At 40.5% G+C, this 26534-nt stretch overlaps 1 protein-coding gene and 1 non-coding gene across 5 annotated transcripts; both read left to right on the top strand.

Moving 5' to 3' along the window:
• The first annotated feature begins 97 nt into the window (after positions 1-97).
• On the top strand, positions 98-26036 carry SNX5 (sorting nexin 5). 4 transcript variants are annotated; one of them, XM_055344158.1, is made up of 14 exons: positions 114-246; positions 494-576; positions 11762-11866; positions 13324-13434; positions 14425-14546; positions 15707-15830; positions 17639-17734; positions 19251-19356; positions 19442-19517; positions 20167-20206; positions 20292-20378; positions 22086-22245; positions 23996-24081; positions 25198-26036. In XM_055344158.1, the coding sequence occupies exons 2-14, from the start codon at positions 526-528 to the stop codon at positions 25246-25248; spliced, it is 1215 nt and encodes a 404-aa protein (XP_055200133.1). In that variant the 5' UTR covers positions 114-246; positions 494-525; the 3' UTR covers positions 25249-26036. The 4 variants fall into 4 exon arrangements, with proteins under 4 accessions (XP_055200116.1, XP_055200133.1, XP_055200142.1 ...); XM_055344167.1 differs by having other exon boundaries at positions 141-246; positions 498-576; XM_055344141.1 differs by lacking the exon at positions 494-576 and having other exon boundaries at positions 98-246.
• LOC129498857 (small nucleolar RNA SNORD17) lies at positions 6962-7198 on the top strand. Its single transcript, XR_008662220.1, has one exon. It is a non-coding gene; the product is annotated as a small nucleolar RNA SNORD17 (small nucleolar RNA).
• Positions 26037-26534: the final 498 nt, after the last annotated feature.

Here is a 26534-nt window from a genome sequence, read left to right as displayed (position 1 = left end):
CCGCGACCCTTGGGGCGTCCCTCCCCCCGAGCGTTCGCGCGGGCTCCTCCAAATCGCGCCCTCACTCTCTCACGAGATCTTCTTTACGTCACAGCCCGTCGCCATCTTGGACTCTGGCTGAGTGATAAATTCCCCCGCACGAGAGCGCGGGCTTTCTTGAGAGGCGCCTTGCTGCTGGAGTGCTCCTTGCTCCGAGTCCTTCTCGCGGCCCTGCGGACGGCGGTTTCCGCGTGGCCCGGAGCGAGGGTAGGCCACGCATAGCTTTTTTTTTTTTGCCCGGCTCCAAGATGGACGGCTGCGGGGACGGGGGAGGCCGCTCTGGGGGAGCACGTGGCGCGCGCTGCTGGCCTTTCCCGGGGCTGCTGGGATGGTGGCGGAGTCCGGAGGCCTCCTGCTGCCACCGGGCAGGGAGGCTGGCGGAGGCGGGGCCGCGGCCGCCCCCGTGAGGCTCTCCGGAGGCGGCGGCGGCCCAGCCTCTTCTTTCCTCGCACAGCCAGGCTGCCCCCGCTCGAGGCCCGCGTCGCCATGGCCGCGGTTCCCGAGTTGCTGCAGCAACAAGAGGAGGATCGCAGCAAGGTGAGGCCCTCCTCGCCCTCACGCTCCAGGACGGGAGGCCCTGCCGACCTCCTGGAGCCTCGCCTCCCCCCCCCCCGTGCCTCGGGGGCTGTCGTGCCGCCCTGGGCCCCCACGAGAGCCGTTCCCCGGACCCCGCGCGCCCTTTGCTCCCTTCTCTTCGAGGGCCGCAGACCCGAGGCGAGAAACAGCGTCGCGGGACCGGCCGGGGATCCGGCTAACGAGGGCGCGCGGCTGAGTCTCCGGAGCTTCTCTCGGGGGGCTCGAGGACGTGCCCTCACGTAGAAAGTTGTGAAAACTCCTCCGGCTTTGTAAAGACTGGGCGGGGAATCTGAAACCCGCTTGACGTGCAGTATATGGCAGCTTTTGGTTGCTTCGCCTTCGAGCTGTGCCCCCCCCCCCCGAAGCTCTTGTTGGCCCAGATACTGGGGAAATTACCTCAAGTCAAATCTGAAGCATGTTAACATCTTTAGAACTTTATCAGCACCAAATGCGTCACTGCGGGAATTCTGCCCTTTTTTAGTAGGTGCTCGAATATTTGGACTATTTTTTTCCTTCTGAAAACTGCTTACGTAAGCTGCCCGCACGCCCCTTAAATCTTGAGGCGTGAGCTTAGGTTACTATAGCCGGTTAACGATTAGGAGAGGTCTCTACTTTCATTGGTTGATAGAGGTGGGTACGAGCCACGTTAGGTGCAAAATCATCACCAGGGAAGTGTTCCTGACAGAAAATGAAAAAAATCTTAAGAATACAGAGCGTTCTCAAATGCGAGTAATCTGGAAGGCATTTTAGTCACATCTACTCGGAGGTTGAAAGCGACCTTTGATCCGCCGCACGTGTAGTGGGTGCCGCAGGTAACCCGGCCAGCGGCCAGCGGGATCCTTCCAACAAGAGTATCCGTGCTGCGTTCTGGAAATGCGACTTTATGTGCGAAGGAGATCTAAACACCCCAAGCTGAAGTAGTGTTTTCTGCTTTTTGTTTTTGACCAAACTAGAAGTGGAAACTCGAGATCATGATTCTTTGTAGCGTTCTGTAGTTTTCTCTATAGAAATTCAGGGATTTTGGACAGCGATATTTTTTTCCCCACCTGGTAACCTCTCCTCTTGATCCGGAATCTGTTTCATACAGCTATTTAAAAGGACTTAACTGTTTTGTTACTACAGTATATTGTAGCTGGCTTTCTTTTTTTTTTTTTTTAATATTTATTTTTATTTATTTATGATAGAGCTCCATGCCGGGAGCCCGACGCGGGACTCGATCCAGGGACCCCAGGATCGCGCCCAGGCCAAAGCAGGCGCTAAACCGCTGAGCCCCCCTAGGGACCCCCTGTAGCTGGCTTTTAAAATAACTTTCCTACCACTGTGATGCTCCCAACAGAATTGAAGGATTGTAAAGGCTATTTCCTTCTGTTTTAGTGGATACAGGAAAGGATTATTTTTTTTAAGTTACAGAAATTGGGAAATAATGAAGCCTAATAAAATACTACTCTAACTCTTTTTTTTTTTTTTTTATTTATTTACGATAGTCACACAGAATGAGAGAGAGAGGCAGAGACATAGGCAGAGGGAGAAGCAGGCTCCATGCACAAGGAGCCTGACGTGGGATTCGATCCTGGGTCTCCAGGATCGCGCCCTGGGCCAAAGGCAGGCGCTAAACCACTGCGCCACCCAGGGATCCCTACTACTCTAACTCTTGGCTTCATTTTGCTTTCTTGTATCTGATGCTAGTAGCTCTGTGCTGTGGATCAAGTCTAGGTGGTTTTCACTCTTCAGCAAAAGGGAGTTTGGGACAAATGTGTAATAACAGGAAGTCAAATCTTAGGCAAACTATTTCCATTATATAGCTTTGTTAATCAACTGAATTATTTTATATTTTTACAAAAAAAATGTCTTACATATAAACTTTCCCCCCTAATTACTTAGGGATTTACATGAGGATGGGGGTTCATGGAGTTTAGATTCACTAATAAAGTAGGGAACATAATCAAGTATTTTGAATGCTTGAGTAGTAAGTACTCTTTTCTGCTTGTTTAGCAAAACTAAAAGGCATATTGGTTTGTATCTGGTAGCCTGATACTTCCGTTTAGTTATATCCATTAGTTGAGGGTGTAAGGATATATCTCTTTTCCCAGAAAGCAGTTTGGGAGAAAAGATACATGATTGTTTTTTTTAACTCCTCTACTGAGAGGAAAGATTGTATTTATCTGGATTTTTTTGTGGGTAGGGGAATACAATCGAAGATTATGCAGAAAGTTGTTCCTGCCGAGATAGTTAACCTGGGCCGCCTTTTTGCGAAGTCCTTAAAATAGGTGGGCAGCATGTTTGAGTTTCTACTAACAGATTCATTGTATATCTTTCTAAGGTGACGAATCTCTTTCCTGCTAGTTTAGCAAACCTATGGTAAATTGAATGTAGGTCCTGATTGCTTCTCCACTTTTTTTTTAATCTTAAATTGCTGCTGGAGTGGTTAAGTTTTAACACCTAAGAAAAGCTGTGCATGGTGATACCCCTCCCCACTACCGCTATTACAGCTTGACCTTTTCACTAGTTGGTTTTGTGGACTTTGGGTGGATGGTGTCTCCTCAGCCAGTCATTAATGTTTATGGTGCTGCTCTAGCTTGCAGGTAGTTGTTTTTTTATTTTTATTTTTTATTTTTTTACTTATTTAAAAGTTTTATTTATCTTAGACGGGGAAGGGAAGGAGGGATAGAATCTCAGGCCGACTCCACCCTGAGTGTGGTGCCCAGTGTGGGGCTTGATCCCAGGACCCTGTGATGATGACCTGAGCTAAAACCAAGAGTCAGATGTGTAACTGTGCCTCCCAGGTGCTGTGTGTGTGTGTGTGTGTGTGTGTGTGTGTGTGTGTGTGTGTGTGTGTTTAGCTGGTGTGGAAGTTGTAGAGACCCTACTCTCAGCTTTGGTGAAGAGTGACTTAGAATTTGTGTTACAAAAAGGAACGGTCTTGAACTTTTAATGATATATAGCAAGTCCGCATTTACTAATTTTTGTGGACTTGAAGTTAATACGTAAATGGTTGACTTCATTTTTCCCTTAATTTTCTATGCTCCAGAAGTAGGACTTAATCAGAGCCTCCCAGACCTTAGTTCTGGATCAGTAACTTGTACATCATGTCTTATCCTTATTTGTGAATTCTAGTTTAGTAGGTCATAATCTGCTCAAGTTTTTTGGCTATGAAAAGAAATGGCCAAGGGAGAATTATCTAGATTTTGAGATTGAATTCTCATTTGGTGAGACCTAAACATCTAATATAGAGCTTTAGTGTAAAGCAGTGTTTCTCAGCTTAAAGAACTGTGGACATTTGGGGCTCGATAATTTTTTGTTCTGAACTGTCCTGTGCATTGTAGTGTATTCAGCAGTATTGCTGGCCTCTACTAGGTGATTGCTCCCTTCCCTCCAGTAGTGAGTAAAATTGTGCATTGTCAAGTGTCCCTTAATTGAGAATCACTTGTTAATTTTTCTCCCTAAGATGATATGGTGTGTGTGGGTTAGGTCATGTCCCAGAGGCTAATTATTAGTAAACCCATTTCAAATTTTGTCAGATTTAGGATTGATTAATCCTAAGGAAATAATATGCTGTATGAAACAAGCATTGTTGACCGTGTTTGGAATTAGTTTTCTCCTCAGTTTTGAGGAACCATATTTACCAAAAGATGGTAAAATATGGTTTTCTTAGCAGGTTCTGGACAATTGAAGGTTATGAGGTCAGCTGTGTGTTTACCATGGTGGAGTTCAATACCACTTTGGAAACCTGAGACTGCAAAGGCTCTGACACAGCACTTGCTCTCAGAGCATTGTGGACCCGGATGCAAGCTCACAGAGAAGTGTGCTGTGGGTAGAACTTGTGTAAAATCTTTGCTTTGTCGGGGCTTGAATGCTTGAGGAAATTAGACGAGTAGTTCAGTAGGTGGTTAGCACTCCATGCTTCAAGTGGCTATGGTGAAAGGCTCATGACAGTTAGGTAGTATTTAAGGAAGCAACCTAACTTGTAATGAACCCAGTTTTTTTGAGGAAAGTATTTTAGAGCTTTATAAAATTCTGCCTGCAGTCTTTGAAACCGTAAGAAGACCGCTGTAGGACATCTTGTCTCCTGTGAACGTGGCAAACTTCTCACAAGTATAAAATTTTTAAAAAAAGATTTTATTTATTCAGAGAGGCAGAGACACAGGCAGAGGGAGAAGCAGGCTGCATGCAGAGAGCCCGACGTGGGACTCGATCAGGGTGTCCAGGATCACGCCTGGCTGCAGGCGTCGTCAGGTGTCCAGGATCACGCCCTGGGCTGCAGGCGTCGCTAAACCGCTGCGCTACCGGGGCTGCCCCTCACAAGTATAAATTGAAATTTCTCTGCATGATCTAGCTTTCTAAAAAGCTGCTTCTTCATCTCTTAACACCTATTTATGATTGGCCAATGATTACTCTTAAGAGATCTTCCCCCTAAAAGAGGGATGTGGAATTCGTCTGCGGTTTCATACCGCAAATGCAAACCATAAATACATGGAGGGGGGGATTGTGTAACTTGTAGTTAAGGAACAGAGAAAGGACTGGACTTCCTTCCCTTTAGAAATTGGGTCTTTTGGGCAGCCAGCGGTTTGGGTGGCTCAGCCGTTTAGCACCGCCTTCAGCCCAGGGTGTGATCTTGGAGACCCACGTCAGGCTCCCTGCATGGAGCCTGCTTCTCACTCTGCTTGTGTCTGTGCCTCTCTCTCTGTCTCTGTGTCTCATGAATAAATAAATAGTCTTTTAAAAAAATTTTGTCTTTTTTTTTCTGAAGATTTTTTTTATTATTAAATGAATAGATTTTTTTTCTTGGTCATTTAACATTTATCAGCACTGTTTTATTTCCTTTCAGACAAAGATGGCCTCAAGAATGCTTAACATACATGCAAGATCATGGTCTTTTGCCATTCTATACAAAAATTATCTTTACAACAATATATAATCCTCATTAAACATGTAAAGGATAGATCTATAATGAAATTGTTAAGGACAACATGATTTTGGTAAAAGAATTAAACTTTACAGAAATTAGTTTCATTTTCAAAATCTCTACATACAGCGTTTAAAATATACTAGAGTGACGGGAGAACACGATCAAATAACATGACTCCTGTTAATAGAATTTTCCACTTTACATTCCTATCCTTCCATTTTTATTAGTTGAACCTTCTTATTGTTTTTTAAAGCCTATCAGTGGATCATATTCCTTAAATAAAAATACCTAAAAGATATATACACACAAAGCAGACTGAGATTTACAGCAGAACTATTAGACTTCAGTGTTGCTCAGGCAAATATAATTCACTCATCCATCCAACCATCCATTCAGTGTGGGACTCGATCCCGGGACTCCAGGATCGTGCCCTGAGCCAAAGGCAGACACAACCGCTGATCCACCCAAGTGTCCCAAGAAATTGGGTGTTTGGCTTGATCCCTCCTGCTTTTCCTTTCACATTTGGTGTAACCTTTTAAGGTACTACTTGTGGTCTGGAGAGAGAGAGGGTAATTTTCTCAAGATAGGTGCTTATGTTAACCTGTGGTGTACATTTTCTGCCTGAAGAGTTTATGATTTACTTGTTTGGGGGGAAGGGGGGCAGGCCTGTAAGTTTTCATTCTAGTCTGTAAATCGTGAAGAGTACAAATGCAGATGTCCCCAGTTTCCAAGGCTTTTGCTTGACCTATCGTGGAGAGCACTACAAAGCTTAAACATTACGCGGATGGAAACACGGAGCTGGTAAATAAGGTATTGTAAACTTTACATCTGAACGATCTGGGAAATGTGCTTTACTTCTGACTCAAAGCAGAAATCCAACCATGAAACAGGCTGCCTTTGCCTTCTCTTTGTATGCTAGCATTTGTATCTCAAATTTAGATGACACGAGCTTAACTCAGCTCTGCCCATGTTGAACCATCTTCATTGGTGGCGAAAGTAAATTTTTTTTTTTGAACCTATGTCCATTTCATCTTGGGTTGATCATAAAGTAAGATCTTGAGGATTGGGTAATGGATGTTTCTAAACACCCTCATCAACAGGACTAAAGTATAGAATGTCAGGTGTGTATCAGAGGGCCCTAGACTTGATAGACCTGGGAACTGCTGGACCCAGCCTTGGTGGGGAGGCAGAGGACTTGAGCTTTGAATGGATTTGTTGGTGCTCCTCTGCAGCATTGGTGTATTGCTTCTGAGTAGACTCTGCTAGAAGATCATTACAGATCATACAGTTCAACCCATTTGCTCTGTGAACTAATTTGAAAAATAATTCAGGTATCTGGCACATAGGTGGGTTTCTTGAAATGAATGTATTTACACCAGTATTTCAATTTAATCTCTGATTCCTTGTTGGAATTTGACTTGTTCATAGGGTTGCAGCTTTGTGAAGTGATGATTCAGTTTATCCATTCGCTGAGTGCACTGTACTGACCTTCTCCAAGCCTTGGTTCCTGTTCTAGGAACTCGGGGCTACGTAGCCTCCAAATGCCCTGCAGTTTGCGGTGTTCTACCGTGGACAGCTTGTGTGTTGGTAGACTACTGGTTAGAATGGTTGGTGTCAGTAGGGATGGGGTCCCTCTGGGTCCCATCTCACCAAGATGAGTGGTGGAAATCTGATCACTTGCTGCGGCCCTTTATCTACTTTTTAAAGCATTTGACTAACTTCCATACTTCTTACCTGTGTTCATAGACTGAAATTTTCCAGAAGTCTTCGATTCCTTTATTTTTGAGGACTAATATTGGCAGCCCTGAGTTACAGGAAGAGGAGATCCACTTGGTGGGGGAGGGAGACAGGAGATGAAGACAAGTATCTGTAAAAGCAGTGCTTATACATTGCTTACAGTTGGTTGAATTGTTTTTCATGCGCCAGTGCTATGATAAAAAGCTGGAACTGAACACGGATAATAAGCAGGTTTTGGTTACCCTTCAGGATGGAAGAAAACAGTAACAAACACTTGGGAGTAGTAATACTTGAATCTTAAAGAGGGCTTTCAAGGAGGGTATGGTAATAGAATTTAATACAGTACTTCTTATGAATGAATTGAAACAGTAGCAAAGCATCTATAAGTATGATCCATGTGAGTCTTGTTTTTGGAACTAATGCAAATCTAGAATAAGTCTGTAGCTGAGCATTTTTTTATTTCCTCACTACTGAGTATTGGGTTAGTCAAGGTATGCATACTTTTCTAGCTGAAATAGCCTGTTTCTTGGTTCTCATGATTAAAATTAAAATCTAGTTTACAAGGCAGGCTTCTTGCCTCTGTATTGGCTCCATGCTGCTAAAAGATCATTCATGAGTGATGGGTCATATTGACCCTCTCCCTGATACAGGTCTCCCTGATACATGTCACATATGCTAGCATATTCAACTTCTTCCTGTGTGCAAAACAGGTTTTATTTATTTTCAAGTTTTTTTTAAATTGTAGTTAGTTAACATAAAGTGTAACTTTTGTTTCAGGAGTAGAATTTAGTGATTCATCGATTAGAATAACACCCAGTGCTCCTCACAAGTGCCTTCCCTTAATACTCATCGTTTATTTAGCCCATTCCCTGCCCCCAACAGAGTTTCATGTAAATGGCTGTTCAGCTAGCCCCCATTCTAGCAGAACAGTTACTGGGAGATAATTTTTTCCCATTGTGTTGTCTTGTCGTTTTGGTTGTATGGCGCTAATGTATACTGGAATCTGTAGTCCCCCTAACCTTTATTATACCTTCTGTAGGTATTTTCTCCTATTCGCCCTGTGGGTTCTGAATTTCAGAATCCAGCTTTCTGTGTTGTCCAGTCACATAGGTACCCTTTGCCATCTGTAAGCCATTAAACCATTTGAGGAAGGAGCTTTGCAGATAGATGGTGGTATTTTGTACCAGGGTGAATCGTAAGTAAGATTTGGACCAAAAGTAGTCCTTAGCATCTCAGGACTCTGGAGAATTGTCCTGTAGCAGTGTCAGGCTCATCACCCCAGCTCTAAAGGTGATGAGCAGGTGAGGGAATGCACAGGGATTCTGAATCAGTTTTTTTCCTTTCCAGGTTCTTTTACCAGGCATTCCGATTTTTAAAAAAACAGCTAAAATTTGCATTCTAAATGGAACAGTGCTTGTTTACCCTTCTCATAAAGATTATTGTAATCCTAATTGTAAGAATTAATCTGGTTTAAAAAAAAAAAGAATCTGGTAGGGAAGTACTTTGGGGGCGGAAACTCCTATCTGTAACTTTGGATATGTGATGCAGTAGAAACCTACAAAAGAAAGTTTTCTTTCTTTCTTTCTTTCTTTTTTTTTTTTTTCAAAAGAAAGTTTTAAAACTACATTGTTTGAGAGTAGATACATTTTAAATTCCATTCTCAGGTACCTAAGGGAACTGGGAAACAAAAAATAATGCCTAGGTCAGATAGTTCTGAAGTCTGCTTCCTTGCTGATTTAAACAGCCATTCTAGGTATTTTGATATCTGTGGCTCAAGTCAAAGACTGACAGTGTTGGCCTGCATTGCTAAGCAGTACTCTCAATACTTATTTAGAGTAGGGGGTGGAGGTGGGTGAATGGGGGAAAGTTTATGGAGAGATGCCATCTCCTTATACCTTCCATCTTGGTGGTTTATTTAGCAAGTACTGTGGCATGGGGCTGTGGAGTGTTTTGTTGACTATGCAGAAGAAGGAATGCTGACCTTTTAATCATACTTGTGCTTCTGGAGTTAGGATACAATGCTGACTTAGGAACTTTGAACATTTCAGAACTTTTTACTCCTTAATGATGTATCTGCTTTATTATCTGGAGAGTTCTATGCTTCCTCAATACAAGAAAGTTCATTTAATGGGTGGGGGGACCTCTTGAGTTGGTGATGGCCTCGATGCTTAGAATTATGCTAGAATCTTTTTTTCAGACAACAGTTCTTTAAGGCTCAAATGCAGATTTAATGTATTGTCTGGGTGTTTTTTTTTTGTTTGTTTGTTTGGTGTTTTTTGTTTTGTGTGTGTGTTTGGCTAAGACTATCATATCAGGTGGTTGGGTTTTTGTTTGAATCCCTTTCTAGGGTGATGTGTCCTGGCAAAAATGATTACTTGGCTGGTGAAGCTTGGATGCTTGATATCCTGCTATGGTGGAAAGCCTTGAAACCTCTGGTAGTTTTCGCTGTTTGTCTTCACTGCAAAAAAAAAAATGATACTTCTATGCTGACAAGAAAGGAAGGTAGTAATAAATAGTCTGGGATTTTACCTCTATGGTTGAGAGTATGGGAAGAGAGGAAACCAGAATAATTTGAGTGGAACAAAAAGCAGTTGGGAAAGTCCATTGCAGTTTTGACTGTGGTGCTTAATTGAACCCCATTTTTACTAGATTACATTCCTCTTGGGTTCTCTTCAATCCTAACTCAAAAAGTTTGTGTGGAGTTTGTAGGCTTCACTTGTAGTGAGCTAAAATGGGATCGTCAGTGTGTTCAGAAATTGAGAGCTGGCTAGGAACCAGTATTTGTGACTTCTTTGGGATTCTTCATGAATCTTAGGAAACAGGTTTTTTTTTTTTTTTTAAGATTTTATTTATTCATAAGAGACAGAGAGAGAGGCAGAGACACGGGCAGAGGGAGAAGCAGGCTCCATGCTGGGAGCCCGACGTGGGACTCGATCCCAGGACTCCAGGATCACGCCCTGGGCCAAAGGCAGGTGCTCAACCGCTGAGCCACCCAGGCATCCCAACAGCAGTTGTTTAAATGCACCTTTGACCGGTCCCATGGGCTACCCTGTCTTTCCAGCAGTGTCTCTTGCCTCTTTTACATCTGGCCTACTTTATTTTCTGGTCTACAGAGTACAAACATAAGATAGGTGGGATGGTCAGTATTCTCTGCAATCAAATTTTGTGTGTACTTTTTTAAAAATTTTGTGAGTATTTTGAGGTGTTTTCTTTCCAACACGTATTTGCCTAATAGGAAATGAACAGAAGGAAGGAAGCTTTTATCAGAAATATGTCCGTGCTAGAGTCACAGATGTGCTAAAATTAAGTATCCCTGACCTTGAGGCTTTATCTCTGCAGAGGTTTCATAAACGGACATGTGAAAATTAAGCCAAACAAGCAAATATTTCATGGGAGTCATCAAGAATCCATTTAGAAGGTGTATTGAGATTCAGATGTCAGGGACTGTTAAGTATGCTGTGGTCCTATTAATACCTGAAGTCTTTCTTTGAATAAGAATTACTTATCCTTTATTCTTTGAGGCTTATTAGAGGAGAGTTATTGTTCTAGGGCTGAGTGGTTTTTGCAATTTAAAGTTGAGTTGCAGTGCTCTCAGGAAAAGGAGAGTACTGACTACTTCCAAGATAGAGCAGTAATCCATTTTTTTGTATATGAATATGTTTATAAGACCTGATTGAACCAGATACTCTAGTTTCAGAAGTTAAACCTTGGTGTTGAGCTTCTAAGTTTGAAGCAAAGAATCCAAAGGGAAATACTTTCATATTTCCTGTTCTGTAATCCTGTTAATGCCAGTCTTCACTTGGCATTCTCTAGGTTCAGTAATGTAGAGAGTTGTGACACTTACTTACTAGTTGGGTGAGAGGAAGATGAGCTGCTTGTTCTGCATACTGTCATGCTGTGTGTCAGATCTTCAGAGTGACCATCAGCTTATATGCTTTAAGAATTAGGAAATTTTATCATATTTTAAATTTAGTAGGAAAATCGTTTTAACACTCCTTCCCCCCCAAATAGTCTAGTTCTTCCAAAATACTTAAACTGGCAAAAAGAAACTGGGTATTCTTTTCCTCTGAATTACCAAATCACAAAGTTGCTTTTGCTTTCAGGGCAGTGTTCACACTTGTCCTCCTGTGTCACCACAATGGGATTCTCCTAATTTTGAGGCCTTTGTTTTTATAATCCACACCTTGTGTCTAGTTTTCTCTCTTTGAAACAATTCCTGAATATAAATTGGTTTTCTTGAGCTGGTTTTTCTTCTCCAGAATCCCATACCACATGACTGTTCTGTCTTCTCTGACTTCTTTCAGTGGTGTCCTCTCTGGTAATGCTTCTTGAATATTCTTTGTAGTTGGGGCATTTATGTGAGAAGTTTAAGATTTCATTCTGGCTCTAAGCCACCTTAGTTGAAGTATTTGTTTGGTTAAATATATTTTTCACATAGACATAGAATCATGTGGTTTAACACTACAGTAAAATTGAGACTAATAGCCAAAAAATGTATTTCAGCTGAGATCTGTATCTGTGGACCTGAATGTTGATCCCTCACTTCAGATTGACATACCTGATGCACTCAGTGAGAGAGATAAGGTCAAATTTACAGTGCACACCAAGGTAAGTGACAGAATGACTTCAATAATTAAAGCAATGCTACACTGCAACTTTATGATTCATAGTGGGCAAGAAGAGATGTCTTGAATGAAATGGTTGCTGCTTGTTTGCAGTATGGCACTACTGCTGAGTGAGAACAGCCCTCATCTTCATCTTGGCTTGTAGTGAGCATCAGATAAGCTCTTGCTTCAGCATTTTCTACTGTTGTGAAGCCTTAGGGCTGTGAGTATTGCTGATGTTTGTGTGGCTTATATATACTCTTCTCCATGAGGAAACAAACTAGGCATAGTGATGTGTAGAGCCACCTACCTGCACAGCTGAAATCTTCCACCTTTGTTTTTATTTGCATGAGTGAGAAGTGCTTGCTTTTTCCCACATATTTAGTAAGTTACTGGCCTTTGCCCCCTCCTGTTTTTTGTGATTCAAAACGCTTTGTTCTTTATCCACAGTTTTTTAAAAGATTTTATTTATTTATTCATGAGAGACCCAGAAAGAGAGAGGCAGAGATCTAGGCAGAGGGGGAAGCAGAGCCCGATTCAGGACTTGATCCCATGACTCTGGAACCACGCCCTGAGCCAAAGGCAGACACTTTAACCTGACGCTGAGCCACCTAGACGTCCCTCCAAAGTTTATTAGAGATTTTATTTATTTCAGATAAAGAGAGCACTAGCAGGGGGACAGAATCTCCAGTAGATTCCCCCAATGAGCCACCGAAGTATCCCATACACAAATTGACATTTTTGAGGAAGGCAATATGCCAATTTGAAAAATGTGGAGAATAAATGTAATTTAAATGTATTGAATCTTTGTCTTATGCCAGACATTGTTACAAAGGTTTGCATGGATTTAATTTTCTCTTTGTAGGGCACCTGGGTGATTCAGTGGTTGAGCCTCTGCTCAGATCATGATCTGGGGGTCCTGGGATTGATTCTGGTATTCGGCTCCCCACAGGGAACCTGCTTTTCCCTCTGCCTGTGTCTCTGCTGCTCGCTCGCTATCTCCTAAGAATAAAATCTTAAAAAAAGATTAATTTTCTCTTTATAATAACCTTGTGATGATAGTGCATTATCCTCAGGTTTAAGTAAAATAAATGACTGAGGCACAATTTGAATTAGGCAGTTTGATGCTATACAAAGCTTTTGGGTTACGTGCCATCTCCAGCATATGGACCTGCTATCTGTAAGATCCTCTCTTAATGCCTTGGTGGCTTGATTAGCTACGTGATTGTATCTGCCTGAGTTGACTGAGAGGTAGTTTTGTGAAAAGAATTCTTTAAAAGAACATGTTGAATCTTTTGTGATGACTTTTAGTGGGGAGATCATGTGTTGCTTTGTTCTTTACTGGGTCTCACTGAAATGTTTTGTTATGCAGAGTGTTCCCATAGGGCAGCCCAGGAAACCCAAACCACTTTATCAAAAAGTGGTGGTTACCAGTTAACTTCTTAACTCTATTCTTTACAGACCACGCTGCCCACGTTTCAGAGCCCAGAGTTTTCTGTTACAAGGCAACATGAAGACTTTGTGTGGCTACATGACACTCTTATTGAAACTGCAGACTATGCTGGGCTTATTGTAAGTGTATGTTGGAAAATCAAATAAGTACTCAAGCCAGTTTCTTCTACCTTATTATTCATTTTGGTTAAACAGACTTTTACCAAAACATTTTTTATAATAGATTGTGAAAACTGTCTGATTTTATCTACCAGCTAGGGCATGTGCTGTTAGTAAAGGCTGAAACACATAAGAATTGGGTTATAGCTGTGAGGTGAAGCACATAGTCTTACAACCTGTACAATATAAGAGGCTAAATGGTTTCATAGTTTGAATCTTCTCTACCTTTGGGTTTGATATTTCTCTGGTACTTTACCTCAGGCGTCAAGTAGAATTGATTTCTGTGGAAACAATAGTAGTGGTGATGGTGTACAATAGATTTATTAAAAGTGTTGTAGTCTGCTCAAGGAGTAAAGGAAGCAGTCGTGCTGACAAAAGTACAAAAGAGTAGTATTAAAGATTGTGTTTGAGAATACTGTGTTCACTTAAAATTGGAATCTTTTGATTATCGTCTGGAATTAAAAATTACCTTCGTGTGCAGAGACAAATTTTGATGGTGCTTCGATTTCATTTTAGCACTGATTGTTTTATATATTATATATTTTGATATATAGTATATGAAACATGTGTATTACTATGTAGTCTTAATATATAATTATATAATATTTTAATGATTTTGATTATTAGTATTTAATTTATTTTAATGTATAATATTTTAATATATAATATATAAAACCTATATGTATATATGTAACTGACATTGACCAGGCTAAAAACGCTGTTATCCCCTTAAAATCCTCCATAATGGGTGACCTGAACAAATGATTATAATCTGAGTGCCCAGTTGTGTGGAGACTTCTTTTAAATGGCCAAAAGGGATAAAGTTAAGAGAAAAACAGAGGTTGACTTGTTAGTCCACTGGGCTGGCGGCTGCCTCCTTATACACTGGCACTGAGTGGAAGATGGTTGCTGGGGCAGGAATGCTCGCGAGTTAACCTGCCTCTCCTACAGATCCCACCTGCTCCTACAAAGCCTGACTTCGATGGCCCTCGAGAAAAAATGCAGAAGTTGGGAGAGGGTGAAGGATCTATGACCAAAGAAGAATTCGCTAAGATGAAGCAAGAGCTGGAAGCGTAAGTGGGTTTTCTTGATGAGGCTGTATCTTTTGAGAACAAGTAGTGATGTGTACAGAAATCAGGAAAGCCTGGCAGTTTCTTAAATTATGGCAGTTAACTAGTTGCTTAGTGCTTTCTTGTAGAACTGTATTTTGCAGTTTTACTTCAGATGTTAATTCCCCGGTGGCTACTGATACTGCATAGACTGATTGTTTTCCCCCATGTGGACCATACTTGTTATGGAATGCTGGTCTGTCATAGTGAAGAAGTAAGCCTTTGTGTCTTTATAGATAAAGAACTCTTCAGGCTGCTGATAATGTACAAAGGCTTATTCTGTGAAGTTTGGTTACCAGGAGTATAGCTGAAACTAGATTGCAATGATGCTGTCACAAAGAAGCATTCTGAATAATAATCATAGTGATGATTTGAAAGAAGTCCAGGTCCCTAGGAAGCATATTTTAATTGGGTTATAATTATTTCAAACAAAAATGTATCCCAGTTGGAGATTTGCATTAAAGTTGCTTAGGAAATTTGCCTTGTACTTCTTTATCTTGCCTCCCTCCCCTTCTACCATCAGCGTGGTATCCATCGCAGCAGTTGTTCTCTGTGCTGCGCCCCACTTCCATATTGTGTAGAGCCAGTGTTCACATGCCTCCAGGTACTAAGTCATCCTGTAAAATGCTGTAGTACCTGATTGGCCTGTTCTGAGGATAAGGTACTGAATGCAACAGACTGAAGTCCTACCATTGAGAAGTTGAGTGATTTTCAATGCCTAGATTGAGATAAAGTCACTTTAATAATGTCTGTTAATTACAAGCCTTAATAGACTTCAGTGCTGTGTATGTGACTGCAGGACAAAGGGATTTTCATTGTTCTACAGAAACCAATGTTCTGTGGCTGCTAAATACTAGCAATAATCGCATGTAGGCTTGAGCTTTTAGACTTGCTCTCTGAACTCCAATTATAATACTACTATTTCCCTATTTTTGATTTATTCCACAGGCTCCCAAATGGCAGATGCCTTGTTACTAATTAGACAAAAGGTTATACCAAAATGTTTTGGTCTGGTTCAGGGGTTTTGCTTAGTGGCATGAGCAGAACGGTGGTGATAACCTGGACCAATACTGGTCATTTAGTCAAGTGGTGCCAGCTGATGGCCTTGTGTGCTTCTTTTCCAGTGAGTATCTTGCGGTCTTTAAGAAGACTGTATCTTCCCATGAAGTCTTCCTGCAGCGGCTCTCTTCTCACCCTGTTCTCAGTAAAGATCGCAACTTCCATGTGTTCCTGGAATATGATCAGGATGTAAGGCATTTTTGTTCCATTTTCATGATCCAGTGAAAATGTACATGACTGTAGTTTTTTCCTTTTTTCCCTTATGGAGGGTGGTGGGGCATAGGCAGGAGGAGAGAATTCCAAGCAGACTCCCATCCTAGCACAGATCATGATGCTGGGTTCGATCCCACAACCCTGAGATCATGACCTGTGCTGAAATCAAGAGCTGGATGTGGGTGCTTAACCAACTGGGCCACCCAGGTAACCACCCCCTCCATGACTGTTTTTTAAAAATATGCTTGAGGGGTCCCTGGCTTGCTCAGCTCAGTTGGAAGAACATGCAACTCTGGATCTTGGGGTCCTGAGTTTGAGCCCCACATTGGGTGCTAATAATAAAGTTTTATTATTTTTTTATTTTTTTAGAGATTTTCTTAAAATAAATAAAAATACATACTTGATGGCCTGATACATTTTCTGGAAAATTGACTTTTAAAATAACTGAATTTTTTAATGGCAAATGGAATCCTTTTTTAGATACTGTTTCCATCTCCCCCATAGATACATTTTAAGACCTTTTTATAAAATGCTGCTTAAAGATTTTTACTTGTTTTCCTTTCTAAGGACTCCTTTCTAAGGACCAGTTTTTTGCTCTCCGTTGATTTAGGGATTTTTGTTTGTTTTTAAAGACTATTGAGAGGGGGAAAGAGCAAGAAGAGGGACAGAGGGAATACAGAATCTCCATTGAGCAGGGAGCCTGAGGTGGGTGTGCAGTGTTGGGACCCTGAGATCATGACCTGAGCTGAAATCAGATCCCCAACCGACTAAGCCACCCAAGCAACCCAGTTTTGGGATTAAGAGGAATTTCAGGTCACATTTGTTTTCTTCCTGGTTACCTGTTTAGTGGGAGGGGTTTTGCCTTTTTTTCTTTTTTAATGTTTTTAAGATTATGTTTGAGGCAAGCTCTTATTTATATATATTTTTTAATTTTATTTATTCATGAGAGACAAAGGCAGAGACCTAGGCAGAGGGAGAAGCAGTCTCCATGCAGGGAGCCCGATGTGGGACTCCAGGATCATGCCCTGAGCTGAAGGCAAACGCTTAACTGCTGAGCCCCCCAGACGTCCCAAGGCAAGCTCTTATTTAAAAAAAAAAATTCCTCAGTATCTTCTAACCCATGAAGTTCAATGAACAGCATAGGACAGTAAAATAATTCAGCCAAGGTTTTAAAGACCACTAAGACACGCCTGGCTGGCTCAGTTGGAAGAGCATGCAACTCTTGATCTTGGCATCTGAGTTCAAGCACCATGTTGGGTGTAGAGCCTACTTTAAAAGATTTTTTTTTAAAAAGCCACTGAGACTTGGTGCCAACTATTTTTCCAAAATACCTTTAGATCCGTGCTTTTAGAATTAGGACTGTGCTTAGGTTTTGCTGTTGATTTGTAGTTTTGTTTTGTTTTGTTGTAGTATGGGGTGTTTTTTCTGTTTTGTTTTTTAATTTTGTTTATTTGAGTTGGCATGAGCATGGGGGGAAGAAGGAGCAGAGAGAGTAGTAGACTCCCCACTGAGCAGAGAGCCAAAATGTGGGGCTCGATCCCAGTATCCCAGGATCATGACCTGAGCTAAAGGTAGATGCTTAACTGACTGAGCCACCCAGGCACTCTTGTTTATTTGTATTTTAGACCTGGTGGCTAAATTAAAGGTATCTCATGTGTGTGCGTATGGTAGTAGACAGTATCACTTGGAAGGTACTTCGGGCTTAAGGTATTTAGAGAAACATGCGTACCATAAACTGTTCTTTGGGGATTTTTTTTAGTATTATTATTATGTCTTTTTTTCAGCTAAGTGTTAGGCGGAAAAATACCAAAGAGATGTTTGGTGGCTTTTTCAAAAGTGTGGTGAAAAGTGCGGATGAGGTCCTTTTTTCTGGAGTTAAGGTAAGGGCTTTTAGCTGTTATAGGAAACTTTTGACTTCATGTGAATACGTGGCTTTTTTATTTCTTCACAAGAGATGTTTGTGAAATATGGTATTAAAACTTCACAGAAATATAAATTTTCCAAATTTTAGTTATTATCTATTCCTTGAATTTTCACTTACATGCTTCAAATACCCTGTGGTTAGTTTTTGTTTTTGTTTTAATTTTTTATTTTATTTTATTTTTAATTTTTTATTTATTTATGATAGTCACACATTGAGAGAGAGGCGGAGACATAGGCAGAGGGAGAAGCAGACTCCATGTACCGGGAGCCCGACATGGGATTCGATCCCGGGTCTCCAGGATCGCGCCCTGGGCCAAAGGCAGGCGCTAAACCGCTGCGCCACCCAGGGATCCCTGTTTTTGTTTTTTAAGAGAAGGGGATAACATTCTCACACTTAATTTTAATTCTTCGTTTTCTCCTTTTCTGTGAATAGAGTGATTACTCAATTTTTTTAAATTTTTTTTAATTTTTTAATTTATTTATTTATGATAGAGAGAGAGAGAGAGAGAGAGAGAGAGAGAGAGGCAGGCAGAGACACAGGCAGAGGGAGAAGCAGGCTCCATGCACCGGGAGCCCGATGTAGGACTCGATCCCGGGTCTCCAGGATCGCGCCCTGGGAAGATTAATATTTCATGCCATTCTTCAGAACTACAGTGTCCATTTTGGTAGTCCAAGCCACACCAGATTTTCAGTTTTATTTATGTGTAAAATGTTAAGGATCTGATGTGAAGAAAAGAATGTAAAGATACTAAAAGTAGTTTCACTTTTTCATGTGGCTACTGGAAAATTTCTAAATAGCACATGTGGCTTACCTATTTCCGTTGGACAGAGTTGTTTTAAAAGACTAAATTACTATACAAGTGTTTCATTACCCTCATAGGTGATAATTCCTCACTTCTCAGCCCCCAGCCACTTTTTAAGTGAGTTACCATCTTGTGTCTGATTTTGCCACTTGCTGAGGGCTTGAGCAAGGAGCCCAGAATACAGGTGCTCCTGAGTAGAGGGCATTGTCAGAAATTTGGAAACTGGAGGGTAATTTCTCCTTGGTGCTTTCTTAAGGTGTATGGGGCTGTCCTGTACCCACCTGTATATCCATCCCTGACTGGCACCCACCAAGTATACCCCCCACCCATATGCACATATGTGGGTATCCACCGTTAGGTTGCAGCCTACCAGGCAGAATCACTTATCTGCCAGGATTGCTGGATGTCAGAGAATACCAGAGTTTTCCTGGACACTGTTGAATGGTTCTTGAAAATGGTTTTCTCTGTTGACGTTTCCTGACAGCACTTGAGTTCTGCAATCTTGGATATGAAATGCTATCTTGTCAGCTTGGGTTTCCCTGGTCCATAGAGGTTAAAGTTCTTATGCATGAACTTATTTTATTTCCTTAATGTTCCTTCTAATACAAATACAAAATACATTCATATTTTTAAAAGTTTGGCTTCTTAAATTTCTTTTTTCCTCTTTTAGGAAGTAGATGACTTCTTTGAGCAAGAGAAGAATTTCCTCATTAACTATTATAATAGGATCAAGGATTCATGTGCAAAAGCTGACAAAATGACTCGATCTCATAAAAGTAAATACCATTCACCCACCAGCCACTTAGCTTTGTTAATGTGCTAGCTCTGTTCATATAAAAAGGGCTGTCCTTGTTTCTGCAGATGTTGCAGATGACTATATCCACACTGCAGCCTGCCTGCATAGCCTGGCTTTAGAAGAGCCAACAGTCATCAAAAAGTAGGTTTTTGTTGGAAAAGCATTTCCTTTCTCCCTTAATTGAAAATTCCTGGGTGGTATAATGAGGAATGACTGTATAGTTTCACTTCTACTTTTGAGTATCAGCTCATCAAGACTAGATAATAGTCTCCAGCACTCAAATCTTGCACACCCTCTGAACATAGAAACATTTAAGGTGTTTGTAGGGTAATCAGGGGGCACTTCTGTACCAAACAGGATAGCTGTTGTCAAAGCCTTTATTTTATTGATTTAATTTAAAGATTTTTATTTTCATTTAAATAGCATGTTTATGTCTTTGAGACACCCACAGTGACAGCTCTGACAGCTCACTAGAATCTGTCCTTGGTTAACATAGCTTTGACATTGGTTAAAGACCATCTTGGGACACTGCATGGCAAGGTGAATGGGGGGCTTAGCTACCAAGAGAGGCTGATAGCCGCAGGTGTAGCACTTTACGTAAATGTGCTCTTTTCTGTTACCATCATCTCTACTAGGTTGGGCCAATTGATGATGAAGTATTGCTTTGATAATTCTAAAGCACCAAAGGCTAGGTCTCCTGCATTCACTCATTCATGTCTTCTGGTCCTGTAAGGTCCTATTTCATACATGATTTTAAGACCTTAAACTAAAATCACGTGTATATTTTCAGGTACCTATTGAAGGTTGCTGAGCTATTTGAAAAACTTAGGGTAAGCATTTTTATATTGGTCTTCATAATATTTAATCTGTAGATTTCTGCTTAGATGATGGTGACCTTTACTTCTTTTTAAATAGAAAGTAGAAAGTCGAGTCTCCTCAGATGAAGACTTAAAGCTGACAGAGCTTCTCCGATACTATATGCTCAACATAGAGGCTGCTAAGGTAAGGCAGGAGTCGTTATAACTTGCTGGAGTAATGGCAAGACCACCTTGCTGTGACCCAGAAGAGGTCTCATGTTAGAGAGGACTTCTTTTTGTCAAAAATTAAAGAAGATAGGAATTTATCAGGATTGTTTGTATAACAAACTCTGATTGAATAAATGAATAAAGAGGTAAACTGAGACCAGTTTGACCAGAAATTGAGTTGATTCTGGAATAGCAAAGGAATTGCAGTGCCCGAAACACATGCTATCAGCTATGGGCACGTGCGTTTAAGGGTTTGGCCTGGGCTTGTGTTTAGGAGTGTGAAGAGAGGGACATCCAGCCAGAATCTGATGAGTACAATCATTGGCTTGAGGATGTTTGTACCAAGAAGTGAGTGAGTGATCTGATCAATCAGAAGATAAGTCTGTCTCTTCTGGGTCGCCTATAAATTGGACATTTGTAAACAAGTCCTTTAGATTTTAGGTTCCATTCTTTTGAGGGCATGTGCATGAGAATCTCCATTTCATAGCCTGTGGTTCCGTTTTCAGACTGAAAGCTTTCTATAGTAACATACGTTTTTGTGGCATTGTTTCTCTAGTTTGTATCATCAGTAGGGGCGGTGCTAAGTGGACAGATACTTATTTGGGGAATTTGACTTTATTGTAAACGGGTGTAATGGAATACGTTCCTAAAGGACTATTTCTGAGGGGAAAAAAAAGATAGGGTTTGTGTGTTTTTATTGAATTGCAGTTTTTGAGTCTATAACCATTATTTACCAAAAACAAGACGAAGTGGTAAGCAGGATGACCTTTGGGGATGAAACCTGCATTTGCAGGGCATAACACTGCCCTGAACAGGAATCTTTAAATTACTTTTCTATGAAATGTATATAATCAGGCCACATGAAGTTAGAGATGTCATTAGGAAGTAGAAATTCATTATTTTCCGCATAGTTTTCATCTTTAATTAATTTGTCATTTTGGTCTGTTTCCTTATTAGTCTTCTATTTGGGTATTTTTTTTAAATGTGCTTTAGACTATATTTCTTATTTTGTACTGTAATGGAATTGAGAGCTGATGATGCACAAGTTTTTTGAGTGTACACAGAAACACGTAACTTGTATGTCAAACTCCCATATTTACTTTAAATACGGAGGTAACTTGTACTTTGTTGAAGACTGCAAATAGTCTTTATTTCAGATGAAATCCTCTGACAGATTCCAGACATGGGCTTGTGGCTGTTGGGGTTAGTAGAGTGTTTTTTTCTGCCTCACTGCCCAGTTGCATTCTAGCAGCATCATTTGACATGGCCAGCTTTGCTTTTGGTATAAGGTGATTAATTTTCTGAAACTGCTTTCCATGATTGAATCATGGAAATGACTTAGTCCTTATAGATTTCAGTTGTTGGGGTTTTGTTTTGTCTTTGTTTTGGTCCATATAAAGAATTCCAAAAAGCTCTCAACAGTGCAGTGAGGATTGCTGTTCCCAGGCTAATCTTGATATTTTAAAAAAAAAAAAAATCTCATAATGGAAGGGGGAAATAGAAGTGAACTAGATTGTTGCCTTCTGACATTTCAGGCAGTGCATTGACTCCGTGGTACTTGGGCCTTGTTTCATCGTTTGCTTTTTAATAGAGTAGTTTAGATATTTAGTCTTCCTGTTTTGTTCTCTGACGGTTTTCCAGGATAAGTTTAACTACCATTCATATCTGTTAATTTTCTTCTCAGGATCTCTTATATAGACGCACCAAAGCCCTCACAGACTATGAGAACTCAAATAAAGCCTTGGATAAGGCCCGGTTGAAAAGCAAAGATGTCAAGTTGGCTGAGTCACATCAGCAGGAATGCTGCCAGAAATTTGAACAGCTTTCTGAATCTGCGAAAGAAGGTTGAACAGGGCTATTCTTTACTTTTTGCTTTTTAGTTAATAATTTTAAACTTACAGAGAACAGTTGCGCAGATAGTGCTGAGAACACCCATGCATTCTTTATTCGAATCCCTTAGCTGTCCAGTTTCCTTTTCTGTTTCATCACTTGTATATGCACTCATGGTGCCACGTATGTATTTATAAATGCATGGCATGGGTTGTTTTTTTTTTTTTTTTTCCAACCCCTTGAAGTTAAGCTGTATGTATCATTCTTTTATCCCTAAACAGTTACTGATTTTGGTAAACTTTGGTACAATACATTTCCAGCCTGTTCTCTATAGTCTCATTTTGTTTATCCCAATAACATTCTCCCATATAGGGTTCCCATTAGGTTTCCATAGCTCTTGTGTCTCTAATTTGAAAGGAACGCTTCTTGGGGACCACAGTTTCTCTTCAAATAGTATTCCTCATTTTTGGATGCGCTGTTCTCTCATGGATAGGTTGTAGTCATGCATTTCCAGCAGAGTAATGAGTAATGTGTCTCTCAGGTGTCATATCTGAAGGCATGTTCTGTTCCATTTTCCTCTTATTTGTGGTGTTAAATTTGATTACCCAATCAAGGTGTTGCCCAGTTTCTCCACTGGGTAGTGAGTTTTTTTTCCCCCATGTCACTAATCAACAATGTATGGGGAAATAATTTAAGACCTTGCCAATAGCCTGCCCTTCATCTCATACCTTCTCCCTAAATTTTAGTCTGTGTTGATTCTTGCCCTAGCCAGCCTTTACTGTGATGGTTGTGGAGAGGTGATTCCCCTTCCCCAGTTCTAGCATTCTCTTTCCAAGCCCTTGGCATCATTACCCTTTAAGCGCAAGCCTTCCCTTCTTTCCCACATTCCATTCCTTGTCATTATTAGAGTCGTGGGTTTCTATTTTTGAAAATAGTTCTTAAATTCATTATTGTACTCTAGAAGCACCTTTAGGTTGGTGTGTGCTTATGATATATCCCCCAGTGTTTTGAACAGACTAGAGAGGTTTTCTGTCCTTCCTTAGCCCTGGAAATCACCATTTCTTCCAGAAGCCCACATTCTGTTTACTTAACAGAATTGTGACAAGATGTGAGTGCTCTGCTCATTCCTCCTGGGGTATGTCTGCTTCTAGGACCTTGAGGGAATAGAGGGGTGTGTAACTCACTGTTCAGAAATCATGAGTCCATGGTGGCAACCCAAATCCAAGTCCATAGCCTGGAGTTTCTTGTCTTACCCTAGTCCAGAGTAGGGGAATATGTCTTGACTTTATCTGGGAGATAGTGTTTCATTTTCACAACAGGAGTTTAAATTGTAGTCTTCTCTTTGGGGAATGGGGTCTCACTGCTTGGCAATTCTCAGCGGCCCTCGGATGTGTCAGCAAAAAGGAAAGATTTATAAGGAAAAGAACAGACTTTGAAACTACTGAGTTGAAATCTTAGGTTATTATACAGGCCAGAGTTTTGTAGCCCTGACAAATTCAAATTAAAGAAAAGCAACAAAGCAAAGTTGAATGCACAATTTAGGCCTGTCGTTCTTGCCTAAGATTTGTCCCTGTGTTAGATTTTTATACTCTTTATTAAAGATGTAAACTTGGGTATATTATATTTTTTAAAAGTACACTATTCTGTAGAACATAGTGATGAATGGGTCTTAACTTGTTTGCCTCTGGAGATTATATGCAAGAATGATATTTGGGGTTAAGCCTAAGAATTGTTCAGCTTTTATTGGTAAACTTTCTTTTCTAGAACTAATCAATTTCAAACGAAAGAGAGTGGCAGCATTTAGAAAGAATCTAATTGAAATGTCTGAACTGGAAATAAAGCATGCCAGGGTGAGTGTTTTCCTTCAAATTAAGCCAGAAACTTTAGGTTTCCCCCTTCCCAAGTTATTTCCCAGTTCACCATATCAATGTCATTGGGCAGATGGGGTTTCCTTTGTGGTTTTAATCTCCTGTGACATAGGTGGGAGTTACTTGTTGGAATATTTTTTTCTGCTGCAAACTAAAATTCTGTAAGATAATGATGAAATATTGCTTTTGAGAAGAGCATATTAGTGTCTTCTAATACCGATTTCTTATTTAGAAAGGGAGAACTTTCTATATTTAATGTGTGTAGCTTAATTTGGTACAGAAAAGATGGAGAAAAATGGTCTTCAGTGTTGGGTACATACTAAAACTAAGGAACTTTAAGGACTTTTTGGTGCACAGACCAATTCACTCAGTTTTTGGGCATGGCTCCTGCAGTATAGTGCATGGGAGCCTAGAAGTGCTGTCTGGCCCAGGGCAGCAGGATCAGCAGGAAGCTGCTGTAGGAGAGAACTGTCACTGACCAATCAACATTGGTTTATGCAGAAAGACTTTGAACATACATATGTACTTAGAACTTATTTTGACTACAACATTTACTTTTTGATTAAGTCCAAGTCCTATTGTCTTACGACTTTTTCATCTGGGGTTTTAGAGTGTCATGTATACGTGAATCGTACCCATAATGTTCTGGGTGTTCTGAGTTTTCTCAATTCCTTTAAAGAGAATTTTGTAACGGTATTCGTGCTAAGTTCTGTATGGATATTTATCATTTATAATCTTATAATTAGCACCTTTTTATCTGGTCTTCTCAAGGCCTTCAACTTCAAAACACAAATCTTAAATAGCATTTAGGTTAAGTCACAATAAGCAAAATTAGTGTGACTGCATTTGAGAACAAACCTGGGTGGAGCTCTGAGCCTCTCCAGGCTGCAGTCTTAGACCCTCAGAAGGAGAGGGTGCAGGTTGTAGGTTGAGGTTCAGTTGTGATTTAATGAAGAAAAGGACCAACCCAGTTTTGCACTGGCTTTAAAAAAAATTTCTTGTGAAAAGCTTGTCAGTGGTTTTGATTTGAATTCTTAGAGATATGTAGGAGGTCTGGACTCCAGAGATTCATTGGTCTACCTTTTATCTTTCTTTCAGAACAATGTCTCCCTCCTGCAGAGCTGCATTGACTTGTTCAAGAACAACTGATCTGCCTTTTCTATGAATGAAGGACAAGAATGTGAAAGAAAGCCAGTATCACTTGCACTTAAATCATTACCACAGAAGATTTATTACCTTTCACTTTAGTTAAAAATGATGTGAATAAATATTTTGATTTCTAAAATCTTAACACTTAACCATGTTGGTTTAAAAATATTTCTATTGCATGCTACTTGGACATAACTAATATTTTCCTTAGGCATTTAATACCTCAAAGTGGGCAGAATCTAAATGCTAAGTTTTCCTGTAACTTGTCTTTAGTTATTAAAGAGTGCAGGAAACATGTGCCTTCTGGAAACAAGTACAAGCAATGCCTGGCACATGTTGTCTCACTGTTTCATGTGCTCATGTCCCTACAAACCAGTAAATTTAGAGTAGGTGCCAATGACAACGAATATGCCTGCTGCTAGTTGCAGGTAACATAAACATTCCATTCCTTAATTAAGGTGATTTTTTTTTTCCCCTTCTTACATTTATGGTATGTTAGACATCTTAAGTGATTGTACTATAACAAGAGCAAGAAAATTTCATTTGTCTTTATATACCCTTTACAGGTCATTTTGTGTGTGTGTGTGTGTGTGTGCGTGCGCGTGCGTGTAATTGGGTTGTAAATATTTTAGGGGAGAGAAGTATCTTGTGTAAAAACAAATATATGGCCTACTTCAGAAGATGGGCAGTCTACATTAAAGATGTGAGCCCCCTTCCTGATCATAACAGGAGGGTATGTGTGTGTTTGGACTTTTTATAAAGTGTATAATAAAATAATCATGTTACCATATGGAGTGTTTTTGTGGAAAACAAAGCACAGGTGTGCCCCAAGCATGCAGCTGGTGCTAAACCTTGATGGTGGTGACAGCTCCGAGGTCTCTGCCCATTGTCCTAGCCTCTGTTCTGATCTTAACATTTTTTGAGACTGTCGATGGCCAGTTTTTTAGAAGGTCCCCAGATCTGGGTTTGTCTGTTTGCTTTCAGTTTGATTCAAGTTTGCATTTTTGACAGGCTTAGAGTAAGTGATGGCTGTGTCCTCAGAGAGGTTCTGTCTGTCCTCTTTAAGGTAGTGCCTGCCAGGGGTTCCCTGAAGTTTCACGTCTTAGCCTTTGTAAGTAACTATTGGGAGGATCTTTGAGACTAAAAGGTGTTTACCTACCACTTTTACCCTTTTCTTTAATTAGTTGTAACTGGTAGGAGGGTTACCAGAATATTGATACTTGAACACGACAGGGAACATTTTTTATTAAATGGCATTCAAGCCTTGCTTCCCCACCCAGCCAGTT

This window comes from Nyctereutes procyonoides, unplaced genomic scaffold (genome assembly GCF_905146905.1).
Source record: "Nyctereutes procyonoides isolate TBG_1078 unplaced genomic scaffold, NYPRO_anot_genome, whole genome shotgun sequence".
Classification (NCBI taxonomy): Eukaryota; Metazoa; Chordata; class Mammalia; order Carnivora; family Canidae; genus Nyctereutes; species Nyctereutes procyonoides.
Note: the sequence above shows the minus strand (reverse complement) of the source record. Positions and strands in the feature narration are given on the sequence as shown.